Here is a 27,710-nt window from a genome sequence, read left to right as displayed (position 1 = left end):
CCTCTCAGATCTCCTACCCCCTAGTCCGGAAACAACCTCTGTCCCTGTCCAATCCTCTCAGATCTCCTACCCTCTAGTCCGGAAACAACCTTGGTCCCTGTCCAATCCTCTCAGATCTCCTACCCTCTAGTCTGGACGTGTCCCTGTCCAATCCTCTCAGATCTCCTACCCTCTAGTCCAGAAACAACCTCTGTCCCTGTCCAATCCTCTCAGATCTCCTACCCTCTAGTCCAGAAACAACCTCGGTCCCTGTCCAATCCTCTCAGATCTCCTACCCTCTAGTCCAGAAACAACCTCGGTCCCTGTCCAATCCTCTCAGATCTTCTACCCCCTAGTCCGGAAACAACCTCTGTCCCTGTCCAATCCTCTCAGATCTCCTACCCTCTAGTCCGGAAACAACCTCTGTCCCTGTCCAATCCTCTCAGATCTCCTACCCCCTAGTCCGGAAACAACCTCTGTCCCTTTCCAATCCTCTCAGATCTCCTACCCCCTAGTCCGGAAACAACCTCTGTCCCTGTCCAATCCTCTCAGATCTCCTACCCTCTAGTCCGGAAACAACCTCTGTCCCTGTCCAATCCTCTCAGATCTCCTACCCTCTAGTCCGGAAACTACCTCGGTCCCTGTCCAATCCTCTCAGATCTCCTACCCCCTAGTCCAGAAACAACCTCTGTCCCTGTCCAATCCTCTCAGATCTCCTACCCTCTAGTCCGGAAACAACCTCGGTCCCTGTCCAATCCTCTCAGATCTCCTACCCCCTGGTCTGGACTTGTACCTGTCCAATCCTCTCAGATCTCCTACCCCCTAGTCCGGAAACAACCTCTGTCCCTGTCCAATCCTCTCAGATCTCCTACCCCCTAGTCCAGAAACAACCTCTGTCCCTGTCCAATCCTCTCAGATCTCCTACCCCCTAGTCCAGAAACAACTTCTGTCCCTGTCCAATCCTCTCAGATCTCCTACCCTCTAGTCCAGAAACAACCTCTGTCCCTGTCCAATCCTCTCAGATCTCCTACCCTCTAGTCCGGAAACAACCTCGGTCCCTGTCCAATTCTCTCAGATCTCCTACCCCCAAGTCCGGAAACAACCTCGGTCCCTGTCCAATCCTCTCAGATCTCCTACCCTCTAGTCCGGAAACAACCTCGGTCCCTGTCCAATCCTCTCAGATCTCCTACCCTCTAGTCCAGAAACAACCTCTGTCCCTGTCCAATCCTCTCAGATATCCTACCCTCTAGTCCAGAAACAACCTCTGTCCCTGTCCAATCCTCTCAGATCTCCTACCCCCTAGTCCGGAAACAACCTCTGTCCCTGTCCAATCCTCTCAGATCTCCTACCCCCTAGTCCGGAAACAACCTCTGTCCCTGTCCAATCCTCTCAGATCTCCTACCCTCTAGTCCAGAAACAACCTCTGTCCCTGTCCAATCCTCTCAGATCTCCTACCCCCTAGTCCGGAAACAACCTCTGTCCCTGTCCAATCCTCTCAGATCTCCTACCCCCTGGTCTGGACTTGTAGCTGTCCAATCCTCTCAGATCTCCTACCCCCTAGTCCGGAAACAACCTCTGTCCCTGTCCAATCCTCTCAGATCTCCTACCCCCTAGTCCAGAAACAACCTCTGTACCTGTCCAATCCTCTCAGATCTCCTACCACCTAGTCCAGAAACAACCTCTGTCCCTGTCCAATCCTCTCAGATCTCCTATTCCCTTGTCCGGAAACAACCTCTGTCCCTGTCCAATCCTCTCAGATCTCCTACCCCCTAGTCCAGAAACAACCTCTGTCCCTGTCCAATCCTCTCAGATCTCCTACCCCCTAGTCCAGAAACAACCTCTGTCCCTGTCCAATCCTCTCAGATCTCCTACCCTCTAGTCCAGAAACAACCTCTGTCCCTGTCCAATCCTCTCAGATCTCCTACCCTCTAGTCCGGAAACAACCTCGGTCCCGTTCCAATCCTCTCAGATCTCCTACCCCCTAGTCCGGAAACAACCTCGGTCCCTGTCCAATCCTCTCAGATCTCCTACCCTCTAGTCCAGAAACAACCTCGGTCCCTGTCCAATCCTCTCAGATCTCCTACCCCCTAGTCCGGAAACAACCTCGGTCCCTGTCAAATCCTCTCAGATCTCCTACCCTCTAGTCCGGAAACAACCTTGGTCCCTGTCCAATCCTCTCAGATCTCCTACCCTCTAGTCTGGACGTGTCCCTGTCCAATCCTCTCAGATCTCCTACCCCCTAGTCCAGAAACAACCTCTGTCCCTGTCCAATCCTCTCAGATCTCCTACCCTCTAGTCCGGAAACAACCTCGGTCCCTGTCCAATCCTCTCAGATCTCCTACCCCCTGGTCTGGACTTGTACCTGTCCAATCCTCTCAGATCTCCTACCCCCTAGTCCGGAAACAACCTCTGTCCCTGTCCGATCCTCTCAGATCTCCTACCCCCTAGTCCAGAAACAACCTCTGTCCCTGTCCAATCCTCTCAGATCTCCTACCCCCTAGTCCGGAAACAACCTCTGTCCCTGTCCAATCCTCTCAGATCTCCTACCCCCTAGTCCAGAAACAACCTCTGTCCCTGTCCAATCCTCTCAGATCTCCTACCCCCTAGTCCAGAAACAACTTCTGTCCCTGTCCAATCCTCTCAGATCTCCTACCCTCTAGTCCAGAAACAACCTCTGTCCCTGTCCAATCCTCTCAGATCTCCTACCCTCTAGTCCGGAAACAACCTCGGTCCCTGTCCAATTCTCTCAGATCTCCTACCCCCAAGTCCGGAAACAACCTCGGTCCCTGTCCAATCCTCTCAGATCTCCTACCCTCTAGTCCGGAAACAACCTCGGTCCCTGTCCAATCCTCTCAGATCTCCTACCCTCTAGTCCAGAAACAACCTCTGTCCCTGTCCAATCCTCTCAGATATCCTACCCTCTAGTCCAGAAACAACCTCTGTCCCTGTCCAATCCTCTCAGATCTCCTACCCCCTAGTCCGGAAACAACCTCTGTCCCTGTCCAATCCTCTCAGATCTCCTACCCCCTAGTCCGGAAACAACCTCTGTCCCTGTCCAATCCTCTCAGATCTCCTACCCTCTAGTCCAGAAACAACCTCTGTCCCTGTCCAATCCTCTCAGATCTCCTACCCCCTAGTCCGGAAACAACCTCTGTCCCTGTCCAATCCTCTCAGATCTCCTACCCCCTGGTCTGGACTTGTACCTGTCCAATCCTCTCAGATCTCCTACCCCCTAGTCCGGAAACAACCTCTGTCCCTGTCCAATCCTCTCAGATCTCCTACCCCCTAGTCCAGAAACAACCTCTGTACCTGTCCAATCCTCTCAGATCTCCTACCCCCTAGTCCAGAAACAACCTCTGTCCCTGTCCAATCCTCTCAGATCTCCTACCCCCTTGTCCGGAAACAACCTCTGTCCCTGTCCAATCCTCTCAGATCTCCTACCCCCTAGTCCAGAAACAACCTCTGTCCCTGTCCAATCCTCTCAGATCTCCTACCCCCTAGTCCAGAAACAACCTCTGTCCCTGTCCAATCCTCTCAGATCTCCTACCCTCTAGTCCAGAAACAACCTCTGTCCCTGTCCAATCCTCTCAGATCTCCTACCCTCTAGTCCGGAAACAACCTCGGTCCCTTTCCAATCCTCTCAGATCTCCTACCCTCTAGTCCGGAAACAACCTCGGTCCCTGTCCAATTCTCTCAGATCTCCTACCCCCAAGTCCGGAAACAACCTCGGTCCCTGTCCAATCCTCTCAGATCTCCTACCCTCTAGTCCGGAAACAACCTCGGTCCCTGTCCAATCCTCTCAGATCTCCTACCCTCTAGTCCAGAAACAACCTCTGTCCCTGTCCAATCCTCTCAGATATCCTACCCTCTAGTCCAGAAACAACCTCTGTCCCTGTCCAATCCTCTCAGATCTCCTACCCCCTAGTCCGGAAACAACCTCTGTCCCTGTCCAATCCTCTCAGATCTCCTACCCCCTAGTCCGGAAACAACCTCTGTCCCTGTCCAATCCTCTCAGATCTCCTACCCTCTAGTCCAGAAACAACCTCTGTCCCTGTCCAATCCTCTCAGATCTCCTACCCCCTAGTCCGGAAACAACCTCTGTCCCTGTCCAATCCTCTCAGATCTCCTACCCCCTGGTCTGGACTTGTACCTGTCCAATCCTCTCAGATCTCCTACCCCCTAGTCCGGAAACAACCTCTGTCCCTGTCCAATCCTCTCAGATCTCCTACCCCCTAGTCCAGAAACAACCTCTGTACCTGTCCAATCCTCTCAGATCTCCTACCCCCTAGTCCAGAAACAACCTCTGTCCCTGTCCAATCCTCTCAGATCTCCTACCCCCTTGTCCGGAAACAACCTCTGTCCCTGTCCAATCCTCTCAGATCTCCTACCCCCTAGTCCAGAAACAACCTCTGTCCCTGTCCAATCCTCTCAGATCTCCTACCCCCTAGTCCAGAAACAACCTCTGTCCCTGTCCAATCCTCTCAGATCTCCTACCCTCTAGTCCAGAAACAACCTCTGTCCCTGTCCAATCCTCTCAGATCTCCTACCCTCTAGTCCGGAAACAACCTCGGTCCCTTTCCAATCCTCTCAGATCTCCTACCCCCTAGTCCGGAAACAACCTCGGTCCCTGTCCAATCCTCTCAGATCTCCTACCCTCTAGTACAGAAACAACCTCGGTCCCTGTCCAATCCTCTCAGATCTCCTACCCCCTAGTCCGGAAACAACCTCGGTCCCTGTCAAATCCTCTCAGATCTCCTACCCTCTAGTCCGGAAACAACCTTGGTCCCTGTCCAATCCTCTCAGATCTCCTACCCTCTAGTCTGGACGTGTCCCTGTCCAATCCTCTCAGATCTCCTACCCCCTAGTCCAGAAACAACCTCTGTCCCTGTCCAATCCTCTCAGATCTCCTACCCTCTAGTCCGGAAACAACCTCGGTCCCTGTCCAATCCTCTCAGATCTCCTACCCCCTGGTCTGGACTTGTACCTGTCCAATCCTCTCAGATCTCCTACCCCCTAGTCCGGAAACAACCTCTGTCCCTGTCCGATCCTCTCAGATCTCCTACCCCCTAGTCCAGAAACAACCTCTGTCCCTGTCCAATCCTCTCAGATCTCCTACCCCCTAGTCCAGAAACAACTTCTGTCCCTGTCCAATCCTCTCAGATCTCCTACCCTCTAGTCCAGAAACAACCTCTGTCCCTGTCCAATCCTCTCAGATCTCCTACCCTCTAGTCCGGAAACAACCTCGGTCCCTGTCCAATTCTCTCAGATCTCCTACCCCCAAGTCCGGAAACAACCTCGGTCCCTGTCCAATCCTCTCAGATCTCCTACCCTCTAGTCCGGAAACAACCTCAGTCCCTGTCCAATCCTCTCAGATCTCCTACCCTCTAGTCCAGAAACAACCTCTGTCCCTGTCCAATCCTCTCAGATATCCTACCCTCTAGTCCAGAAACAACCTCTGTCCCTGTCCAATCCTCTCAGATCTCCTACCCCCTAGTCCGGAAACAACCTCTGTCCCTGTCCAATCGTCTCAGATCTCCTACCCCCTAGTCCGGAAACAACCTCTGTCCCTGTCCAATCCTCTCAGATCTCCTACCCTCTAGTCCAGAAACAACCTCTGTCCCTGTCCAATCCTCTCAGATCTCCTACCCCCTAGTCCGGAAACAACCTCTGTCCCTGTCCAATCCTCTCAGATCTCCTACCCCCTGGTCTGGACTTGTACCTGTCCAATCCTCTCAGATCTCCTACCCCCTAGTCCGGAAACAACCTCTGTCCCTGTCCAATCCTCTCAGATCTCCTACCCCCTAGTCCAGAAACAACCTCTGTACCTGTCCAATCCTCTCAGATCTCCTACCCCCTAGTCCAGAAACAACCTCTGTCCCTGTCCAATCCTCTCAGATCTCCTACCCCCTTGTCCGGAAACAACCTCTGTCCCTGTCCAATCCTCTCAGATCTCCTACCCCCTAGTCCAGAAACAACCTCTGTCCCTGTCCAATCCTCTCAGATCTCCTACCCCCTAGTCCAGAAACAACCTCTGTCCCTGTCCAATCCTCTCAGATCTCCTACCCTCTAGTCCAGAAACAACCTCTGTCCCTGTCCAATCCTCTCAGATCTCCTACCCTCTAGTCCGGAAACAACCTCGGTCCCTTTCCAATCCTCTCAGATCTCCTACCCCCTAGTCCGGAAACAACCTCGGTCCCTGTCCAATCCTCTCAGATCTCCTACCCTCTAGTCCAGAAACAACCTCGGTCCCTGTCCAATCCTCTCAGATCTCCTACCCCCTAGTCCGGAAACAACCTCGGTCCCTGTCAAATCCTCTCAGATCTCCTACCCTCTAGTCCGGAAACAACCTTGGTCCCTGTCCAATCCTCTCAGATCTCCTACCCTCTAGTCTGGACGTGTCCCTGTCCAATCCTCTCAGATCTCCTACCCCCTAGTCCAGAAACAACCTCTGTCCCTGTCCAATCCTCTCAGATCTCCTACCCTCTAGTCCAGAAACAACCTCGGTCCCTGTCCAATCCTCTCAGATCTCCTACCCTCTAGTCCAGAAACAACCTCGGTCCCTGTCCAATCCTCTCAGATCTCCTACCCCCTAGTCCGGAAACAACCTCTGTCCCTGTCCAATCCTCTCAGATCTCCTACCCTCTAGTCCGGAAACAACCTCTGTCCCTGTCCAATCCTCTCAGATCTCCTACCACCTAGTCCGGAAACAACCTCTGTCCCTTTCCAATCCTCTCAGATCTCCTACCCTCTAGTCCGGAAACAACCTCTGTCCCTGTCCAATCCTCTCAGATCTCCTACCCTCTAGTCCGGAAACTACCTCGGTCCCTGTCCAATCCTCTCAGATCTCCTACCCCCTAGTCCAGAAACAACCTCTGTCCCTGTCCAATCCTCTCAGATCTCCTACCCTCTAGTCCGGAAACAACCTCGGTCCCTGTCCAATCCTCTCAGATCTCCTACCCCCTGGTCTGGACTTGTACCTGTCCAATCCTCTCAGATCTCCTACCCCCTAGTCCGGAAACAACCTCTGTCCCTGTCCAATCCTCTCAGATCTCCTACCCCCTAGTCCAGAAACAACCTCTGTACCTGTCCAATCCTCTCAGATCTCCTACCCCCTAGTCCAGAAACAACCTCTGTCCCTGTCCAATCCTCTCAGATCTCCTACCCCCTAGTCCGTAAACAACCTCTGTCCCTGTCCAATCCTCTCAGATCTCCTACCCCCTAGTCCAGAAACAACCTCTGTCCCTGTCCAATCCTCTCAGATCTCCTACCCCCTAGTCCAGAAACAACCTCTGTCCCTGTCCAATCCTCTCAGATCTCCTACCCTCTAGTCCAGAAACAACCTCTGTCCCTGTCCAATCCTCTCAGATCTCCTACCCTCTAGTCCAGAAACAACCTCGGTCCCTGTCCAGTCCTCTCAGATCTCCTACCCCCTAGTCCGGAAACAACCTCGGTCCCTGTCCAATCCTCTCAGATCTCCTACCCTCTAGTCCAGAAACAACCTCGGTCCCTGTCCAATCCTCTCAGATCTCCTACCCCCTAGTCCGGAAACAACCTCGGTCCCTGTCCAATCCTCTCAGATCTCCTACCCTCTAGTCCGGAAACAACCTTGGTCCCTGTCCAATCCTCTCAGATCTCCTACCCTCTAGTCTGGACGTGTCCCTGTCCAATCCTCTCAGATCTCCTACCCTCTAGTCTGGAAACAACCTCGGTCCCTGTCCAATCCTCTCAGATCTCCTACCCTCTAGTCCAGAAACAACCTCTGTCCCTGTCCAATCCTCTCAGATCTCCTACCCTCTAGTCCAGAAACAACCTCTGTCCCTGTCCAATCCTCTCAGATCTCCTACCCCCTAGTCCGGAAACAACCTCTGTCCCTGTCCAATCCTCTCAGATCTCCTACCCTCTAGTCCGGAAACAACCTCTGTCCCTGTCCAATCCTCTCAGATCTCCTACCCCCTAGTCCGGAAACAACCTCTGTCCCTTTCCAATCCTCTCAGATCTCCTACCCCCTAGTCCGGAAACAACCTCTGTCCCTGTCCAATCCTCTCAGATCTCCTACCCTCTAGTCCGGAAACAACCTCTGTCCCTGTCCAATCCTCTCAGTTCTCCTACCCCCTAGTCCGGAAACAACCTCTGTCCCTGTCCAATCCTCTCAGATCTCCTACCCCCTAGTCCAGAAACAACCTCTGTACCTGTCCAATCCTCTCAGATCTCCTACCCCCTAGTCCAGAAACAACCTCTGTCCCTGTCCAATCCTCTCAGATCTCCTACCCCCTAGTCCGGAAACAACCTCTGTCCCTGTCCAATCCTCTCAGATCTCCTACCCCTAGTCCAGAAACAACCTCTGTCCCTGTCCAATCCTCTCAGATCTCCTACCCCCTAGTCCAGAAACAACCTCTGTCCCTGTCCAATCCTCTCAGATCTCCTACCCTCTAGTCCAGAAACAACCTCTGTCCCTGTCCAATCCTCTCAGATCTCCTACCCTCTAGTCCGGAAACAACCTCGGTCCCTGTCTAATCCTCTCAGATCTCCTACCCCCTAGTCCGGAAACAACCTCGGTCCCTGTCCAATCCTCTCAGATCTCCTACCCTCTAGTCCAGAAACAACCTCGGTCCCTGTCCAATCCTCTCAGATCTCCTACCCCCTAGTCCGGAAACAACCTCGGTCCCTGTCCAATCCTCTCAGATCTCCTACCCTCTAGTCCGGAAACAACCTTGGTCCCTGTCCAATCCTCTCAGATCTCCTACCCTCTAGTCTGGACGTGTCCCTGTCCAATCCTCTCAGATCTCCTACCCTCTAGTCCAGAAACAACCTCGGTCCCTGTCCAATCCTCTCAGATCTCCTACCCTCTAGTCCAGAAACAACCTCGGTCCCTGTCCAATCCTCTCAGATCTCCTACCCTCTAGTCCAGAAACAACCTCGGTCCCTGTCCAATCCTCTCAGATCTCCTACCCCCTAGTCCGGAAACAACCTCTGTCCCTGTCCAATCCTCTCAGATCTCCTACCCTCTAGTCAGGAAACAACCTCTGTCCCTGTCCAATCCTCTCAGATCTCCTACCCCCTAGTCCGGAAACAACCTCTGTCCCTGTCCAATCCTCTCAGATCTCCTACCCTCTAGTCAGGAAACAACCTCTGTCCCTTTCCAATCCTCTCAGATCTCCTACCCCCTAGTCCGGAAACAACCTCTGTCCCTGTCCAATCCTCTCAGATCTCCTACCCTCTAGTCCGGAAACAACCTTTGTCCCTGTCCAATCCTCTCAGATCTCCTACCCTCTAGTCCGGAAACTACCTCGGTCCCTGTCCAATCCTCTCAGATCTCCTACCCCCTAGTCCAGAAACAACCTCTGTCCCTGTCCAATCCTCTCAGATCTCCTACCCTCTAGTCCGGAAACTACCTCGGTCCCTGTCCAATCCTCTCAGATCTCCTACCCCCTAGTCCAGAAACAACCTCTGTCCCTGTCCAATCCTCTCAGATCTCCTACCCTCTAGTCCGGAAACAACCTCGGTCCCTGTCCAATCCTCTCAGATCTCCTACCCCCTGGTCTGGACTTGTACCTGTCCAATCCTCTCAGATCTCCTACCCCCTAGTCCAGAAACAACCTCTGTCCCTGTCCAATCCTCTCAGATCTCCTACCCCCTAGTCCAGAAACAACCTCTGTCCCTGTCCAATCCTCTCAGATCTCCTACCCCCTAGTCCAGAAACAACTTCTGTCCCTGTCCAATCCTCTCAGATCTCCTACCCTCTAGTCCAGAAACAACCTCTGTCCCTGTCCAATCCTCTCAGATCTCCTACCCTCTAGTCCGGAAACAACCTCGGTCCTTGTCCAATTCTCTCAGATCTCCTACCCCCAAGTCCGGAAACAACCTCGGTCCCTGTCCAATCCTCTCAGATCTCCTACCCTCTAGTCCGGAAACAACCTCGGTCCCTGTCCAATCCTCTCAGATCTCCTACCCTCTAGTCCAGAAACAACCTCTGTCCCTGTCCAGTCCTCTCAGATCTCCTACCCTCTAGTCCAGAAACAACCTCTGTCCCTGTCCAATCCTCTCAGATCTCCTACCCCCTAGTCCGGAAACAACCTCTGTCCCTGTCCAATCCTCTCAGATCTCCTACCCCCTAGTCCGGAAACAACCTCTGTCCCTGTCCAATCCTCTCAGATCTCCTACCCTCTAGTCCAGATACAACCTCTGTCCCTGTCCAATCCTCTCAGATCTCCTACCCCCTAGTCCGGAAACAACCTCTGTCCCTGTCCAATCCTCTCAGATCTCCTACCCCCTAGTCCGGAAACAACCTCTGTCCCTGTCCAATCCTCTCAGATCTCCTGCCCTCTAGTCCGGAAACAACCTCTGTCCCTGTCCAATCCTCTCAGATCTCCTACCCTCTAGTCCGGAAACAACCTCGGTCCCTGTCCAATCCTCTCAGATCTCCTACCCCCTAGTCCAGAAACAACCTCTGTCCCTGTCCAATCCTCTCAGATCTCCTACCCTCTAGTCCGGAAACAACCTCGGTCCCTGTCCAATCCTCTCAGATCTCCTACCCCCTGGTCTGGACTTGTACCTGTCCAATCCTCTCAGATCTCCTACCCCCTAGTCCGGAAACAACCTCTGTCCCTGTCCAATCCTCTCAGATCTCCTACCCCCTAGTCCAGAAACAACCTCTGTCCCTGTCCAATCCTCTCAGATCTCCTACCCCCTAGTCCAGAAACAACCTCTGTCCCTGTCCAATCCTCTCAGATCTCCTACCCCCTAGTCCGGAAACAACCTCTGTCCCTGTCCAATCCTCTCAGATCTCCTACCCCCTAGTCCAGAAACAACCTCTGTCCCTGTCCAATCCTCTCAGATCTCCTACCCCCTAGTCCAGAAACAACCTCTGTCCCTGTCCAATCCTCTCAGATCTCCTACCCTCTAGTCCAGAAACAACCTCTGTCCCTGTCCAATCCTCTCAGATCTCCTACCCTCTAGTCCGGAAACAACCTCGGTCCCTGTCCAATCCTCTCAGATCTCCTACCCCCTAGTCCGGAAACAACCTCGGTCCCTGTCCAATCCTCTCAGATCTCCTACCCTCTAGTCCAGAAACAACCTCGGTCCCTGTCCAATCCTCTCAGATCTCCTACCCCCTAGTCCGGAAACAACCTCTGTCCCTGTCCAATCCTCTCAGATCTCCTACCCTCTAGTCCGGAAACAACCTCTGTCCCTGTCCAATCCTCTCAGATCTCCTACCCCCTAGTCCGGAAACAACCTCGGTCCTTGTCCAATCCTCTCAGATCTCCTACCCCCTGGTCTGGACTTGTACCTGTCCAATCCTCTCAGATCTCCTACCCCCTGGTCTGGACTTGTACCTGTCCAATCCTCTCAGATCTCCTACCCCCTAGTCCGGAAACAACCTCTGTCCCTGTCCAATCCTCTCAGATCTCCTACCCCCTAGTCCGGAAACAACCTCTGTCCCTGTCCAATCCTCTCAGATCTCCTACCCTCTAGTCTGGACGTGCCCCTGTCCAATCCTCTCAGATCTCTTACCCCCTGGTCTGGACGTGTCCCTGTCCAATCCTCTCAGATCTCCTACCCTCTGGTCTGGACTTGTACCTGTCCAATCCTCTCAGATCTCCTACCCCCTAGTCTGGACGTGTCCCTGTCCAATCCTTTCAGATCTCCTACCCCTAGTCCTGAAACAACCTCTGTCCCTGTCCAATCCTCTCAGATCTCCTACCCTCTTTTCTGGAAACAACCTCTGTCCCTGTCCAATCCTCTCAGATCTCCTACCCCCTAGTCCGGAAACAACCTCTGTCCCTTTCCAATCCTCTCAGATCTCCTACCCCCTGGTCTGGACGTGTCCCTGTCCAATCCTCTCAGATCTCCTACCCTCTGGTCTGGACTTGTACCTGTCCGATCCTCTCAGATCTCCTACCCCCTAGTCTGGACGTGTCCCTGTCCAATCCTTTCAGATCTCCTACCCCTAGTCCGGAAACAACCTCTGTCCCTGTCCAATCCTCTCAGATCTCCTACCCTCTTTTCTGGAAACAACCTCTGTCCCTGTCCAATCCTCTCAGATCTCCTACCCCCTAGTCCGGAAACAACCTCTGTCCTTGTCCAATCCTCTCAGATCTCCTACCCCCTGGTCTGGACTTGTCCCTGTCCAATCCTCTCAGATCTCCTACCCTCTAGTCTGGACGTGTCCCTGTCCAATCCTCTCAGATCTCCTACCCCCTGGTCTGGACTTGTCCCTGTCCAATCCTCTCAGATCTCCTACCCCCTGGTCTGGACTTGTACCTGTCCAATCCTCTCAGATCTCCTACCCTCTAGTCTGGACGTGTCCCTGTCCAATCGTCTCAGATCTCCTACCACCTGGTCTTGACGTGTACCTGTCCAATCCTCTCAGATCTCCTACCACCTAGTCCGGACATGTCCCTGTCCAATCCTCTCAGATCTCCTACCCCCTGGTCTTGACGTGTCCCTGTCCAATCCTATCAGATCTCCTACCCTCTAGTCTGGACGTGTCCCTGTCCAATCCTCTCAGATCTCCTACCCCCTGGTCTGGACTTGTACCTGTCCAATCCTCTCAGATCTCCTACCCTCTAGTCTGGACGTGTCCCTGTCCAATCCTCTCAGATCTCCTACCCCCTGGTCTGGACGTGTCCCTGTCCAATCCTCTCAGAGCTCTACACGGAGAAAGGGGCTAGGGGTTGTTTCTGGACAGAGCCTATTTAACTACTACATCTACATTTCTACTACTACATTCCATTTCATTTTAGAAAGCCATTCTCGCATCTTGTTAGGATGTTTGGTACTACATTAATGGAATACTATATGAATCCTATAAATTGACATGGCCAATTTGAATCCAATCAATTAGCTTACCTTCTCAGTGATCAAATTATATTTCAACAAAATGTTTCAGGAATTCGTATCTGTTTCTCACTGCAGAAACGATTTCAGAACATTCTGAGCTGGTGGGTTTTGAAATCCACTTTCTTGTGCTGTCTGAGGTGGAATGACTCCATCCTCTTACAATGTCTCTGTAATTGAGCCTAACCCTGTAAGGTTAGTGTTTTAATGTGTGCAACCACTAAGAACCACAGGAGGTTGGTGGCAAATTCATTGGAGGAGGACTGGTTCGTGGTAATGCCTGGAGCGGAATAGGTGGAACGGTATCAAATACATCAAACACATGGTTTCCATGGTTTCCAGGTGTTTGAGGCCGTTCCATTGGCTCCGTTCTGGCCGTTATTTTGAGCCGTCCTCCCCTCAGCAGCTTCCTGTGTTCACAACAGTCCACTAAAGGCATGGATAGATTTCACCACTTAGTGTTACAATTCTCTAAAGAGAAGACATTGGATCTAGTTTCAGACACACAATTATATTATTTGAACCAATATGTAGGCTAATGGCAAGAAGTCATTTTCTCCCAGTTATTTTCACCTTTTGAAATGGTATGTATTTTTTCTCTCTCTCTCCCCGATGATACTCTCACCATAGTGTTAAGTAAAATGGACCAATTTACTCTGAATAAATGAATAAATGCATTTATAGAGTTCCCACTTTGAGGACAGAAATAGGGGTGTGTCCCAAATGGCACCCTATTCCTCGTGCACTACCTGTGACCAGGGCCCATCCCGTGGTTTTCTCCTCCACTTCACCATGCTGCAAGCAGAAAGCTTAAATCCGGATTCTCTAGTCTGTGAGACCGTTATCCCTATGCTTTGCCACAGCATTGTGATTGCAGTTCAATCTCAGAAATTGCTGCAGTTATGAGACGTTCCAAATAGCACACTATTTCTGATAGGGCTCTGGTCTAAAGTAGTGCACTACATAGGGAATAGGGTTCTATAGGGTTCTGGTCCAAAGTAGTGCACCACATAGGGAATAGGGTTCTATAGGGTTCTGGTCCAAAGTAGTGCACCACATAGGGAATAGGGTTCCATAGGGCTCTGGTCTAAAGTAGTGCACTATATAGTGCACTATACTATACTATACTATATACTATAGGTATAAGTAGTGCACTATACTATAGGGTGCCATTAGGGACTCAGACCCAGTATTCAGACCCCTTGACTTCTTCCACATGTTGCTACATTAAAGCCTTATTCTAAAATGGATTAAATAAAACAAATTCCTCATCAATCTACACATAATACCCCATGATGACATCACAATACCCCATAATGACATCACAATACCCCATAATGACATCACAATACCCCATGATGACATCACAATACCCCATAATGACATCACAATACCCCATGATGACAAGGTGAAAACAGGTTTTTAGATAATTTAGTTAATGTATTAAAAGTCAAAAACAGAAATGCCTTATTTTCAGACCCTTTGCTATGGGACTCGAAACTGAGCTCAGGTGCATACTGTTTCCATTGATCATCCTTGAGCTGTTTCTACAACTAGATTGGAGTCTACCTGTGATAAATTCAATTGATTGGACATGATTTGGAAAGGCACACATCTGTCTATGTAAGGTACCACAGTTGACAGTGCATGCCAGAGCAAAAACCAAGCCATGAGGTCGAAGGAATTGTCTGAAGAGCTCTGATACAGGATTGTGTCAAGGCACAGATATGGGGAAAGGAGCCATAAAATGTCTGCAGCATTGAATGTCCCCAAAAAAACAGTGGCCTCCATCGTTCTTCAATGGAAGAAGTTTGGAACCACAAAGACTCTTCCTAGAGCTGTTCGCCCTGCAAAACTGAGCAATCGGGGGGAAAGGGCCTTGTTCAGGGAGGTGACCAAGAACCCGATGGTCACTCTGACAGCGCTTCAGAGTTCCTCTTTGGAGATGGGAGTACCTTCCAGAAGGACAACAATCTCTGCAGCACTCCACCAATTAGGCATTTATGATAGAAGGCACATGACAGCCCACTTGGAGTTTTCCAAAAGGCAACTAAAGAACTCTCAGACCATGAGAAACAAGATTCTCTGATCTGATGAAACCAAGATTGAACTCTTTGGCCTGAATGCCAAGTGTCACGTCTGGAGGAAACCTGGCACCATCCCTACGGTGAAGCATAGTGGTGGCAGCATCATGCTGTGGGGATGTTTTTCAGCGGCAGGGACTGGGAGACTAGTCAGGATCAACCGAAAGATTAAAGTACAGAGAGCGACAGAGAGATCCTTAATGAAAACCAGCTCCAGAGCACTCAGGACCTCAGATTGGGGCGACAGTTCACCTTCCAACAGGACATGGACCCTAAGCACACAGCCAAGACAATGCAGGAGTGGCTTCAGGGTCCCTGAATGTCCTTGAGTGGCCCAGCCAGAGCACAGACTTGAACCTGATCGAACATCTCTGGAGAGACCTAAAAAAAGCTGTGCAGCGATGCTCCCCATCCAACCTGACAGAGCTTAAGAGGATTTGCAGAGAAGAATGGGAGAAACTCCCCAAATACAGGTGTGCCAAGCTTGTAGCGCCATCGCTGCCAAGGGTGCTTCAACAAAGTACTGAGGGTCTGAATACGTAAATGTGATATTTGCAAACATTTCTAAAAACCTGTGTTTGCTTTGTCATTATGGGGTATTGTGATGTCATTATGGGGTATTGTGTGTAGATTGATGAGGGAAAAAACAATTTGATTGATTTTAGAATGCATGACATTACTTGTGCATGACAAAAGTCAGTTTTCCAACAATTGTTTACAGACAGATTATTTCACTTAAAACACTGTATCACAATTCCAGTGGGTCAAAAGTTTACATACACTAAGTTGACTGTGCCTTTAAACAGCTTTAAACAACAAAATTATGTCATGGCTTTAGAAGCTTCTGTTAGGCTAATTGACATAATTTGAGTCAATTGGAGGTGTACCTGTGGATGTATTTCAAGGCCTACCTTCAAACTCAGTGCCTCTTTGCTTGACATCATGGGAAAATCAAAAGAAATCCAAATGTAGACCTCCACAAGTCTGGTTCATCCTTGGGAGCAATTTCCAAACGCCTGAAAGTACCACGTTCATCTGTCCAACACCTTGGGGCCTTGCAGCCGTCATACCGCTCAGGAAGGAGACGCGTTCTGTCTCCTAGAGATGAACGTACTTTAGTGAGAAAAGTGCAAATCAATCACAGAACAACAGCAAAGGACATTGTGAAGATGCTGGAGGAAAGAGGTACAAATGAATCTATATCCATAGTAAAAAAAAGTCCTATATCGACATAACCTGAAAGGCCGCTCAGCAAGGAAGAAGCCACTGCTCCTAAAGCTCCATAAAAAAGCCAGACTATGGTTTGCAGCTGCACATGGGGACAAAGATCGTACTTTTTGGAGAAATGTCCTCTGGTCTGATAAAACAAAAATAGAACTGTTTGGCCATATTGACCCACTGGGAATGTGATGAAATAAAAGCTGAAATAAATAATTCTCTCTAGCATTATTCTGACATTTCACATTCTTAAAATAAAGTGGTGATCCTAACTGACCTAAGACTGTGAATTTTTACTTGGATTAAATGTCAGGAATTGTGAAAAACTGAGTTTAAATGTATTTTTCTAAGGTGTATGTAAACTTCCTACTTCATCTGTATACAGTACAAAGTCAGTTTGGACACACCTACTCATTCCAGGGGTTTTCTTTATTTTTACTATTTTCTACATTGTAGAATAATAGTGAATACATCAACATTATGAAATAACACAAATGGATTCATGTAGTAACCAAAAAAGTGTTCCTATTTTCATTTTATTTTACCAGGTAAGTTGACTGAGAACACATTCACATTTTGAGCAACAACCTGGGGAATAGTTACAGGGGAGAGGAATGAGCCAATTGTATGTGGGGATGATTAGGTGACCATGATGGTCAGATTAGGAATTTAGCCAGGACACCTTTACTCTAACCACAGAGAGTCAGGACACCAGGGTTAACACCCCTACTCTGACCACAGAGAGTCAGGACACCCCTACTCTGACCACAGAGAGTCAGGACACCTCTACTCTGACCACAGAGAGTCAGGACACCAGGGTTAACACCCCTACTTTGACCACAGAGAGTCAGGACACCCCTACTCTGACCACAGAGAGTCAGGACACCAGGGTTAACACCCCTACTCTGACCACAGAGAGTCAGGACACCCCTACTCTGACCACAGAGAGTCAGGACACCTCTACTCTGACCACAGAGAGTCAGGACACCAGGGTTAACACCCCTACTCTGACCACAGAGAGTCAGGACACCAGGGTTAACACCCCTACTCTGACCACAGAGAGTCAGGACACCAGGGTTAACACCCCTACTCTGACCACAGAGAGTCAGGACACCCCTACTCTGACCACAGAGAGTCAGGACACCAGGGTTAACACCCCTACTCTGACCACAGAGAGTCAGGACACCCCTACTCTGACCACAGAGAGTCAGGACACCTCTACTCTGACCACAGAGAGTCAGGACACCAGGGTTAACACCCCTACTCTGACCACAGAGAGTCAGGACACCCCTACTCTGACAACAGAGAGTCAGGACACCTCTACTCTGACCACAGAGAGTCAGGACACCAGGGTTAACACCCCTACTCTGACCACAGAGAGTCAGGACACCAGGGTTAACACCCCTACTCTGACCACAGAGAGTCAGGACACCCCTACTCTGACCACAGAGAGTCAGGACACCTCTACTCTGACCACAGAGAGTCAGGACACCAGGGTTAACACCCCTACTCTGACCACAGAGAGTCAGGACACCAGGGTTAACACCCCTACTCTGACCACAGAGAGTCAGGACACCAGGGTTAACACCCCTACTCTGACCACAGAGAGTCAGGACACCCCTACTCTGACCACAGAGAGTCAGGACACCAGGGTTAACACCCCTACTCTGACCACAGAGAGTCAGGACACCCCTACTCTGACCACAGAGAGTCAGGACACCAGGGTTAACACCCCTACTCTGACCACAGAGAGTCAGGACACCCCTACTCTGACCACAGAGAGTCAGGACACCTCTACTCTGACCACAGAGAGTCAGGACACCAGGGTTAACACCCCTACTCTGACCACAGAGAGTCAGGACACCAGGGTTAACACCCCTACTCTGACCACAGAGAGTCAGGACACCAGGGTTAACACCCCTACTCTGACCACAGAGAGTCAGGACACCCCTACTCTGACCACAGAGAGTCAGGACACCAGGGTTAACACCCCTACTCTGACCACAGAGAGTCAGGACACCCCTACTCTGACCACAGAGAGTCAGGACACCTCTACTCTGACCACAGAGAGTCAGGACACCAGGGTTAACACCCCTACTCTGACCACAGAGAGTCAGGACACCCCTACTCTGACAACAGAGAGTCAGGACACCTCTACTCTGACCACAGAGAGTCAGGACACCAGGGTTAACACCCCTACTCTGACCACAGAGAGTCAGGACACCAGGGTTAACACCCCTACTCTGACCACAGAGAGTCAGGACACCCCTACTCTGACCACAGAGAGTCAGGACACCTCTACTCTGACCACAGAGAGTCAGGACACCAGGGTTAACACCCCTACTCTGACCACAGAGAGTCAGGACACCAGGGTTAACACCCCTACTCTGACCACAGAGAGTCAGGACACCAGGGTTAACACCCCTACTCTGACCACAGAGAGTCAGGACACCCCTACTCTGACCACAGAGAGTCAGGACACCAGGGTTAACACCCCTACTCTGACCACAGAGAGTCAGGACACCCCTACTCTGACCACAGAGAGTCAGGACACCTCTACTCTGACCACAGAGAGTCAGGACACCAGGGTTAACACCCCTACTCTGACTACAGAGAGTCAGGACACCAGGGTTAACACCCCTACTCTGACCACAGAGAGTCAGGACACCCCTACGCTGACCACAGAGAGTCGGGACACCGCTACTCTGACCACAGAGAGTCAGGACACCAGGGTTAACACCCCTACTCTGACCACAGAGAGTCAGGACACCCCTACTCTGACAACAGAGAGTCAGGACACCTCTACTCTGACCACAGAGAGTCAGGACACCAGGGTTAACACCCCTACTCTGACCACAGAGAGTCAGGACACCAGGGTTAACACCCCTACTCTGACCACAGAGAGTCAGGACACCCCTACTCTGACCACAGAGAGTCAGGACACCTCTACTCTGACCACAGAGAGTCAGGACACCAGGGTTAACACCCCTACTCTGACCACAGAGAGTCAGGACACCATGGTTAACACCCCTACTCTGACCACAGAGAGTCAGGACACCCCTACTCTGACCACAGAGAGTCAGGACACTAGGGTTAATACACCTCCTATGACCATGGAGAGTCAGGACACCCGTTTAACGTCCCATCTGAAAGACGGCACCCTACGAAAAGTATGAAACAAATCAAAAGATTCTTCAAAGTAGCCACCCTCGACCCTCGACCCTCGACTGGATGACCCACCAAAAAAAACTTTCACTTTACTTTTTTTTACCCTTCTAGCTCTGACTTTGATGAGTTTAATGGTTTAGTTTGATATATTAGATATATTTCCTTTACTGAAGATGAATGTACTGACTATGACTGGTCCACCTAGCTATCTGAAGATGAATGTACTGACTATGACTGGTCCACCTAGCTATCTGTAGATGAATGTACTGACTATGACTGGTCCACCTAGCTATCTGGAGATGAATGTACTGACTATGACTGGTCCACCTAGCTATCTGGAGATGAATGTACTGACTATGACTGGTCCACCTAGCTATCTGAAGATGAATGTACTGACTATGACTGGTCCACCTAGCTATCTGGAAATGAATGGACTGACTATGACTGGTCAACCTAGCTATCTGGAGATGAATGTACTGACTATGAATGGTCCACCTAGCTACCTGGAGATGAATGTACTGACTATGACTAGTCCACCTAGCTATCTGGAGATTAATGTACTGACTATGACTGGTCCACCTAGCTATCTGAAGATGAATGTACTGACTATGACTGGTCCACCTAGCTATCTGGAGATGAATGTACTGACTATGACTGGTCCACCTAGCTATCTGGAGATGAATGTACTGACTATGACTGGTCCACCTAGCTATCTGGAGATGAATGTACTGACTATGACTGGTCCACCTAGCTATCTGGAGATGAATGTACTGACTATAACTGGTCCACCTAGCTATCTGGAGATGAATATACTGACTATGACTGGTCCACCTAGCTATCTGAAGCTGAATGTACTGACTATGACTGGTCCACCTAGCTATCTGAAGATGAATGTACTGACTATGACTGGTCCACCTAGCTATCTGGAGATGAATGTACTGACTATAACTGGTCCACCTAGCTATCTGGAGATTAATGTACTGACTATGACTGGTCCACCTAGCTATCTGAAGCTGAATGTACTGAATATGACTGGTCCACCTAGCGATCTGAAGGTGAATGTATTGACTATGACTGGTTCACCTAGCTATCTGGAGATGAATGTACTGACTATGACTGGTCCACCTAGCTATCTGAAGATGAATGTACTGACTATGACTGTGATATGTGGTTGTCCCACCTAGCTATCTGGAGATGAATGTACTGACTATGACTGGTCCACCTAGCTATCTGAAGATGAATGGACTGACTATGACTGGTCCACCAAGCTATCTGAAGGTGAATGTACTGACTATGACTGGTCCACCTAGCTATCTGGAGATGAATGTACTGATTATGATTGGTCCACCTAGCTATCTGAAGATGAATGTACTGACTATGACTGGTCCACCTAGCTATCTGAAGATGAATGTACTGACTATGACTGGTCCACCTAGCTATCTGAAGATGAATGTACTGACTATGACTGGTCCACCTAGCTATCTGGAGATGAATGTACTGACTATGACTGGTCCACCTAGCTATCTGGAGATGAATGTACTGACTATGACTGGTCCACCTAGCTATCTGGAGATGAATGTACTGACTATAACTGGTCCACCTAGCTATCTGGAGATGAATGTACTGACTATGACTGGTCCACCTAGCTATCTGGAGATGAATGTACTGACTATGACTGGTCCACCTAGCTATCTGGAGATGAATGTACTGACTATAACTGGTCCACCTAGCTATCTGGAGATTAATGTACTGACTATGACTGGTCCACCTAGCTATCTGGAGATGAATGTACTGACTATGACTGGTCCACCTAGCTATCTGGAGATGAATGTACTGACTATAACTGGTCCACCTAGCTATCTGGAGATGAATATACTGACTATGACTGGTCCACCTAGCTATCTGAAGCTGAATGTACTGACTATGACTGGTCCACCTAGCTATCTGAAGATGAATGTACTGACTATGACTGGTCCACCTAGCTATCTGGAGATGAATGTACTGACTATAACTGGTCCACCTAGCTATCTGGAGATTAATGTACTGACTATGACTGGTCCACCTAGCTATCTGAAGCTGAATGTACTGAATATGACTGGTCCACCTAGCTATCTGGAGATTAATGTACTGACTATGACTGGTCCACCTAGCTATCTGAAGGTGAATGTATTGACTATGACTGGTTCACCTAGCTATCTGGAGATGAATGTACTGACTATAACTGGTCCACCTAGCTATCTGGAGATGAATGTACTGACTATGACTGGTCCACCTAGCTATCTGAAGATGAATGTACTGACTATGACTGTGATATGTGGTTGTCCCACCTAGCTATCTGGAGATGAATGTACTGACTATGACTGGTCCACCTAGCTATCTGAAGATGAATGGACTGACTATGACTGGTCCACCAAGCTATCTGAAGGTGAATGTACTGACTATGACTGGTCCACCTAGCTATCTGGAGATGAATGTACTGATTATGATTGGTCCACCTAGCTATCTGAAGATGAATGTACTGACTATGACTGGTCCACCTAGCTATCTGAAGATGAATGTACTGACTATGACTGGTCCACTTAGCTATCTGAAGATGAATGTACTGACTATGACTGGTCCACCTAGCTATCTGGAGATGAATGTACTGACTATGACTGGTCCACCTAGCTATCTGGAGATGAATGTACTGACTATGACTGGTCCACCTAGCTATCTGGAGATGAATGTACTGACTATGACTGGTCCACCTAGCTATCTGGAGATGAATGTACTGACTATAACTGGTCCACCTAGCTATCTGGAGATGAATGTACTGACTATGACTGGTCCACCTAGCTATCTGAAGCTGAATGTACTGAATATGACTGGTCCACCTAGCTATCTGAAGGTGAATGTATTGACTATGACTGGTTCACCTAGCTATCTGGAGATGAATGTACTGACTATAACTGGTCCACCTAGCTATCTGGAGATGAATGTACTGACTATGACTGGTCCACCTAGCTATCTGGAGAAGAATGTACTGACATAACTGGTCCACCTAGCTATCTGGAGATGAATGTACTGACTATGACTGGTCCACCTAGCTATCTGGAGATGAATGTACTGACTATGACTGGTCCACCTAGCTATCTGAAGATGAATGTACTGACTATGACTGGTCCACCTAGCTATCTGGAGATGAATGTACTGACTATGACTGGTCCACCTAGCTATCTGGAGATGAATGTACTGACTATGACTGGTCCACCTAGCTATCTGGAGATGAATGTACTGACTATGACTGGTCCACCTAGCTATCTGTAGATGAATGTACTGACTATGACTGGTCCACCTAGCTATCTGGAGATGAATGTACTGACTATGACTGGTCCACCTAGCTATCTGGAGATGAATGTACTGACTATGACTGGTCCACCTAGCTATCTGGAGATGAATGTACTGACTATGACTGGTCCACATAGCTATCTGGAGATGAATGTACTGACTATGACTGGTCCACCTAGCTATCTGGAGATGAATGTACTGACTATGACTGGTCCACCTAGCTATCTGGAGATGAATGTACTGACTATGACTGGTCCACCTAGCTATCTGGAGATTAATGTACTGACTATGACTGGTCCACCTAGCTATCTGGAGATTAATGTACTGACTATGACTGGTCCACCTAGCTATCTGGAGATGAATGTACTGACTATGACTGGTCCACCTAGCTATCTGGAGATTAATGTACTGACTATGACTGGTCCACCTAGCTATCTGGAGATGAATGTACTGACTATGACTGGTCCACCTAGCTATCTGGAGATGAATGTACTGACTATGACTGGTCCACCTAGCTATCTGGAGATGAATGTACTGACTATGACTGGTCCACATAGCTATCTGGAGATGAATGTACTGACTATGACTGGTCCACCTAGCTATCTGGAGATGAATGTACTGACTATGACTGGTCCACCTAGCTACCTGGAGATTAATGTACTGACTATGACTGGTCCACCTAGCTATCTGGAGATGAATGTACTGACTATGACTGGTCCACCTAGCTATCTGGAGATGAATGTACTGACTATGACTGGTCCACCTAGCTACCTGGAGATGAATGTACTGACTATGACTGGTCCACCTAGCTATCTGAAGATTAATGAACTAAAAGTAAGTTGCTGTTCATAAGAGCGTATAATAAATCATTAAAATGGTGTTGGTGTTGTGGACGTTGTGTATGAATAGCTTTGGGGAAAAAACACAATTTTTGTACAATATATTGGGTAACACTACATAGCCTACATTATGCATTTATAACTGCTACATAAGGCGTTATGATTAAACATCTGTTTTAGGCTTTGGTTTTTTAGGCAATCCTTGCAATAAGCAAATGTGTATAAGATGTACAACTTTATTGTGTGCCCCAATTGTTGCATATGCATTCATAAAGCCTTTATAACGACTACATAAGACATAACATCCGGCTATGGCTTTGGATTGGAGGAATCTTGATTCAACTCCAGTGTCTATTGCTTAATCCCAGTGATTCTGAACTCCCTAACTCTCTGTCCTTGTGTCTCTCTAACAGCCTATCGTTGCTATGCTCACTATCTAAAGATTGAAGTGAGTCAGAGTCACCCGGTGATGAAGGCCTTCTGCGGGATGATGCTGCAGTGTGCCAGGCAAGACGGGGCCGAAAAGAAGGCAAGAGATGCAGAGGAAGGTGTGTACTAGTCCTGTAACCTACCTCTAGCGGTGGATACTAGTCCTGTAACCTACCTCTAGTGGTGGTGGATACTAGTCCTGTAACCTACCTCTAGTGGTGGATACTAGTCCTGTAACCTACCTCTAGTGGTGGTGGAAACTAGTCCTGTAACCTACCTCTAGTGGTGGATACTAGTCCTGTAACCTACCTCTAGTGGTGGATACTAGTCCTGTAACCTACCTCTAGTGGTGGTGAATACTAGTCCTGTAATCTACCTCTAGTGGTGGATACTAGTCCTGTAACCTACCTCTAGTGGTGGTGGATACTAGTTCTGTAACCAACTTCTAGTGGTGGATACTAGTCCTGTAATCTACCTCTAGTGGTGGTGGATACTAGTTCTGTAACCAACTTCTAGTGGTGGATACTAGTCCTGTAATCTACCTCTAGTGGTGGATACTAGTCCTGTAACCTACCTCTAGTGGTGGTGGATACTAGTCCTGTAACCTACCTCTAGTGGTGGTGGATACTAGTCCTGTAACCTACCTCTAGTGGTGGATACTAGTCCTGTAACCTACCTCTAGTGGTGGATACTAGTCCTGTAACCTACCTCTAGTGGTGGTAGATACTAGTCCTGTAACCTACCTCTAGTGGTGGTGGATACTAGTCCTGTAGCCTACCTCTAGTGGTGGATACTAGTCCTGTAACCTACCTCTAGTGGTGGTGGATACTAGTCCTGTAACCTACCTCTAGTGGTGGTGGATGCTAGTTCTGTAACCTACCTCTAGTGGTGGATACTAGTCCTGTAACCTACCTCTAGTGGTGGTGGATACTAGTCCTGTAACCTACCTCTAGTGGTGGTGGATACTAGTCCTGTAACCTACCTCTAGTGGTGGATACTAGTCCTGTAACCTACCTCTAGTGGTGGTGGATACTATCAAATCAAATCAAATCAAATTTATTCATATAGCCCTTCGTACATCAACTGATATCTCAAAGTGCTGTACAGAAACCCAGCCTAAAACCCCAAACAGCAAGCAATGCAGGTGTAGAAGCACGGTGGCTAGGAAAACCTCCCTAGAAAGGCCAAAACCTAGGAAGAAACCTAGAGAGGAACCAGGCTATGTGGTGTGGCCAGTCCTCTTCTGGCTGTGCCGGTTGGAGATTATAACAGAACATGGCCAAGATGTTCAAATGTTCATAAATGACCAGCATGGTCAAATAATAATAAGGCAGAACAGTTGAAACTGGAGCAGCAGCACGGTCAGGTGGACTGGGGACAGCAAGGAGTCATCATGTCAGGTAGTCCTGGGGCATGGTCCTAGGGCTCAGGTCCTCCGAGAGAGAGAAAGAAAGAGAGAAGGAGAGAATTAGAGAACGCACACTTAGATTCACACAGGACACCGAATAGGACAGGAGAAGTACTCCAGATATAACAAACTGACCCTAGCCCCCCGACACATAAACTACTGCAGCATAAATACTGGAGGCTGAGACAGGAGGGGTCAGGAGACACTGTGGCCCCATCCGAGGACACCCCCAGACAGGGCCAAACAGGAAGGATATAACCCCACCCACTTTGCCAAAGCACAGCCCCCACACCACTAGAGGGATATCTTCAACCACCAACTTACCATCCTGAGACAAGGCTGAGTTATAGCCCACAAAGACCTCCGCCACGGCACATCGCAAGGGGGGGGGGGCGCCAACCCAGACAGGATGACCACATCAGTGAATCAACCCACTCAGGTGACGCACCCCCTCCAGGGACGGCATGAGAGAGCCCCAGTAAGCCAGTGACTCAGCCCCTGTAATAGGGTTAGAGGCAAAGAATCCCAGTGGAAAGAGGGGAACTGGCCAGGCAGAGACAGCAAGGGCGGTTCGTTGCACCAGAGCCTTTCCGTTCACCTTCCCACTCCTGGGCCAGACTACACTCAATCATATGACCCACTGAAGAGATGAGTCTTCAGTAAAGACTTAAAGGTTGAGACCGAGTTTGCGTCTCTGACATGGGTAGGCAGACCGTTCCATAAAAATGGAGCTCTATAGGAGAAAGACCTGCCTCCAGTTGTTTGCTTAGAAATTCTAGGGACAATTAGGAGGCCTGCGTCTTGTAACCGTAGCGTACGTGTAGGTATGTACGGCAGGACCAAATCAGAAAGATAGGTAGGAGCAAGCCCATGTAATGCTTTGTAGGTTAGCAGTAAAACCTTGAAATCAGCCCTTGCTTTGACAGGAAGCCAGTGTAGAGAGGCTAGCACTGGAGTAATATGATCACATTTTTGGGTTCTAGTCAGGATTCTAGCAGCCGTATTTAGCACTAACTGAAGTTTATTTAGTGCTTTATCCGGGTAGCCGGAAAGTAGAGAATTGCAGTAGTCTAACCTAGAAGTGACAAAACTAGTCCTGTAACCTACCTCTAGTGGTGGTGGATACTAGTTCTGCAACCTACCTCTAGTGGTGGATACTAGTCCTGTAACCTACCTCTAGTGGTGGATACTAGTCCTGTAACCTACCTCTAGTGGTGGATACTAGTCCTGTAACCTACCTCTAGTGGTGGTGGATACTAGTCCTGTAACCCACCTCTAGTGGTGGATACTGGTCCTGTAACCTACCTCTAGTGGTGGATACTAGTCCTGTAACCTACCTCTAGTGGTGGATACTAGTCCTGTAACCTACCTCTAGTGGTGGATACTAGTTCTGTAACCCACCTCTAGTGGTGGATACTAGTCCTGTAATCTACCTCTAGTGGTGGTGGATACTAGTCCTGTAACCTACCTCTAGTGGTGGTGGATACTAGTCCTGTAACCTACCTCTAGTGGTGGATACTAGTCCTGTAACCTACCTCTAGTGGTGGATACTAGTCCTGTAACCTACCTCTAGTGGTGGATACTAGTCCTGTAATCTACCTCTAGTGGTGGTGGATACTAGTCCTGTAACCTACCTCTAGTGGTGGATACTAGTCCTGTAACCTACCTCTAGTGGTGGTGGATACTAGTTCTGTAACCTACCTCTAGTGGTGGATACTAGTCCTGTAACCTACCTCTAGTGGTGGTGGATACTAGTCCTGTAACCTACCTCTAGTGGTGGATACTAGTCCTGTAACCTACCTCTAGTGGTGGTGGATACTAGTCCTGTAACCTACCTCTAGTGGTGGATACTAGTTCTGTAACCTACCTCTAGTGGTGGTGGATACTAGTTCTGTAACCTACCTCTAGTGGTGGTGGATACTAGTCCTGTAACCTACCTCTAGTGGTGGATACTAGTCCTGTAACCTACCTCTAGTGGTGGATACTAGTCCTGTAACCTACCTCTAGTGGTGGTGGATACTAGTCCTGTAACCCACCTCTAGTGGTGGATACTAGTCCTGTAACCTACTTCTAGTGGTGGATACTAGTTCTGTAACCTACCTCTAGTGGTGGTGGATACTAGTCCTGTAACCTACCTCTAGTGGTGGATACTAGTCCTGTAACCTACCTCTAGTGGTGGTGGATACTAGTCCTGTAACCTACCTCTAGTGGTGGTGGATGCTAGTTCTGTAACCTACCTCTAGTGGTGGATACTAGTCCTGTAACCTACCTCTAGTGGTGGATAATAGCCCTGTAACCTACCTCTAGTGGTGGCGGATACTAGTCCTGTAACCAACTTCTAGTGGTGGATACTAGTCCTGTAATCTACCGCTGGTGGTGGTGGATACTAGTCCTGTAACCTACCTCTAGTGGTGGTGGATG

General features: G+C 49.2%; 1 protein-coding gene across 1 annotated transcript in view; it reads left to right on the top strand.

Moving 5' to 3' along the window:
- The window catches only part of stra6 (signaling receptor and transporter of retinol STRA6), a 104,901-nt gene that overhangs the window by 53,571 nt on the left and 23,620 nt on the right, over positions 1 to 27,710 (top strand). The window contains exon 16 of the mRNA XM_036968858.1: positions 23,866 to 24,000. Within this exon, the coding sequence (XP_036824753.1) occupies positions 23,866 to 24,000 (135 nt within the window). The remainder of the gene's footprint in view (positions 1 to 23,865; positions 24,001 to 27,710) is intronic.

Source organism: Oncorhynchus mykiss, chromosome 30 (assembly GCF_013265735.2).
Source record: "Oncorhynchus mykiss isolate Arlee chromosome 30, USDA_OmykA_1.1, whole genome shotgun sequence".
In the NCBI taxonomy this organism is placed as follows: Eukaryota; Metazoa; Chordata; class Actinopteri; order Salmoniformes; family Salmonidae; genus Oncorhynchus; species Oncorhynchus mykiss.
The sequence above is the reverse complement of the archived record's forward strand: the minus strand, read 5'-3'. Positions and strand labels throughout refer to the sequence as shown.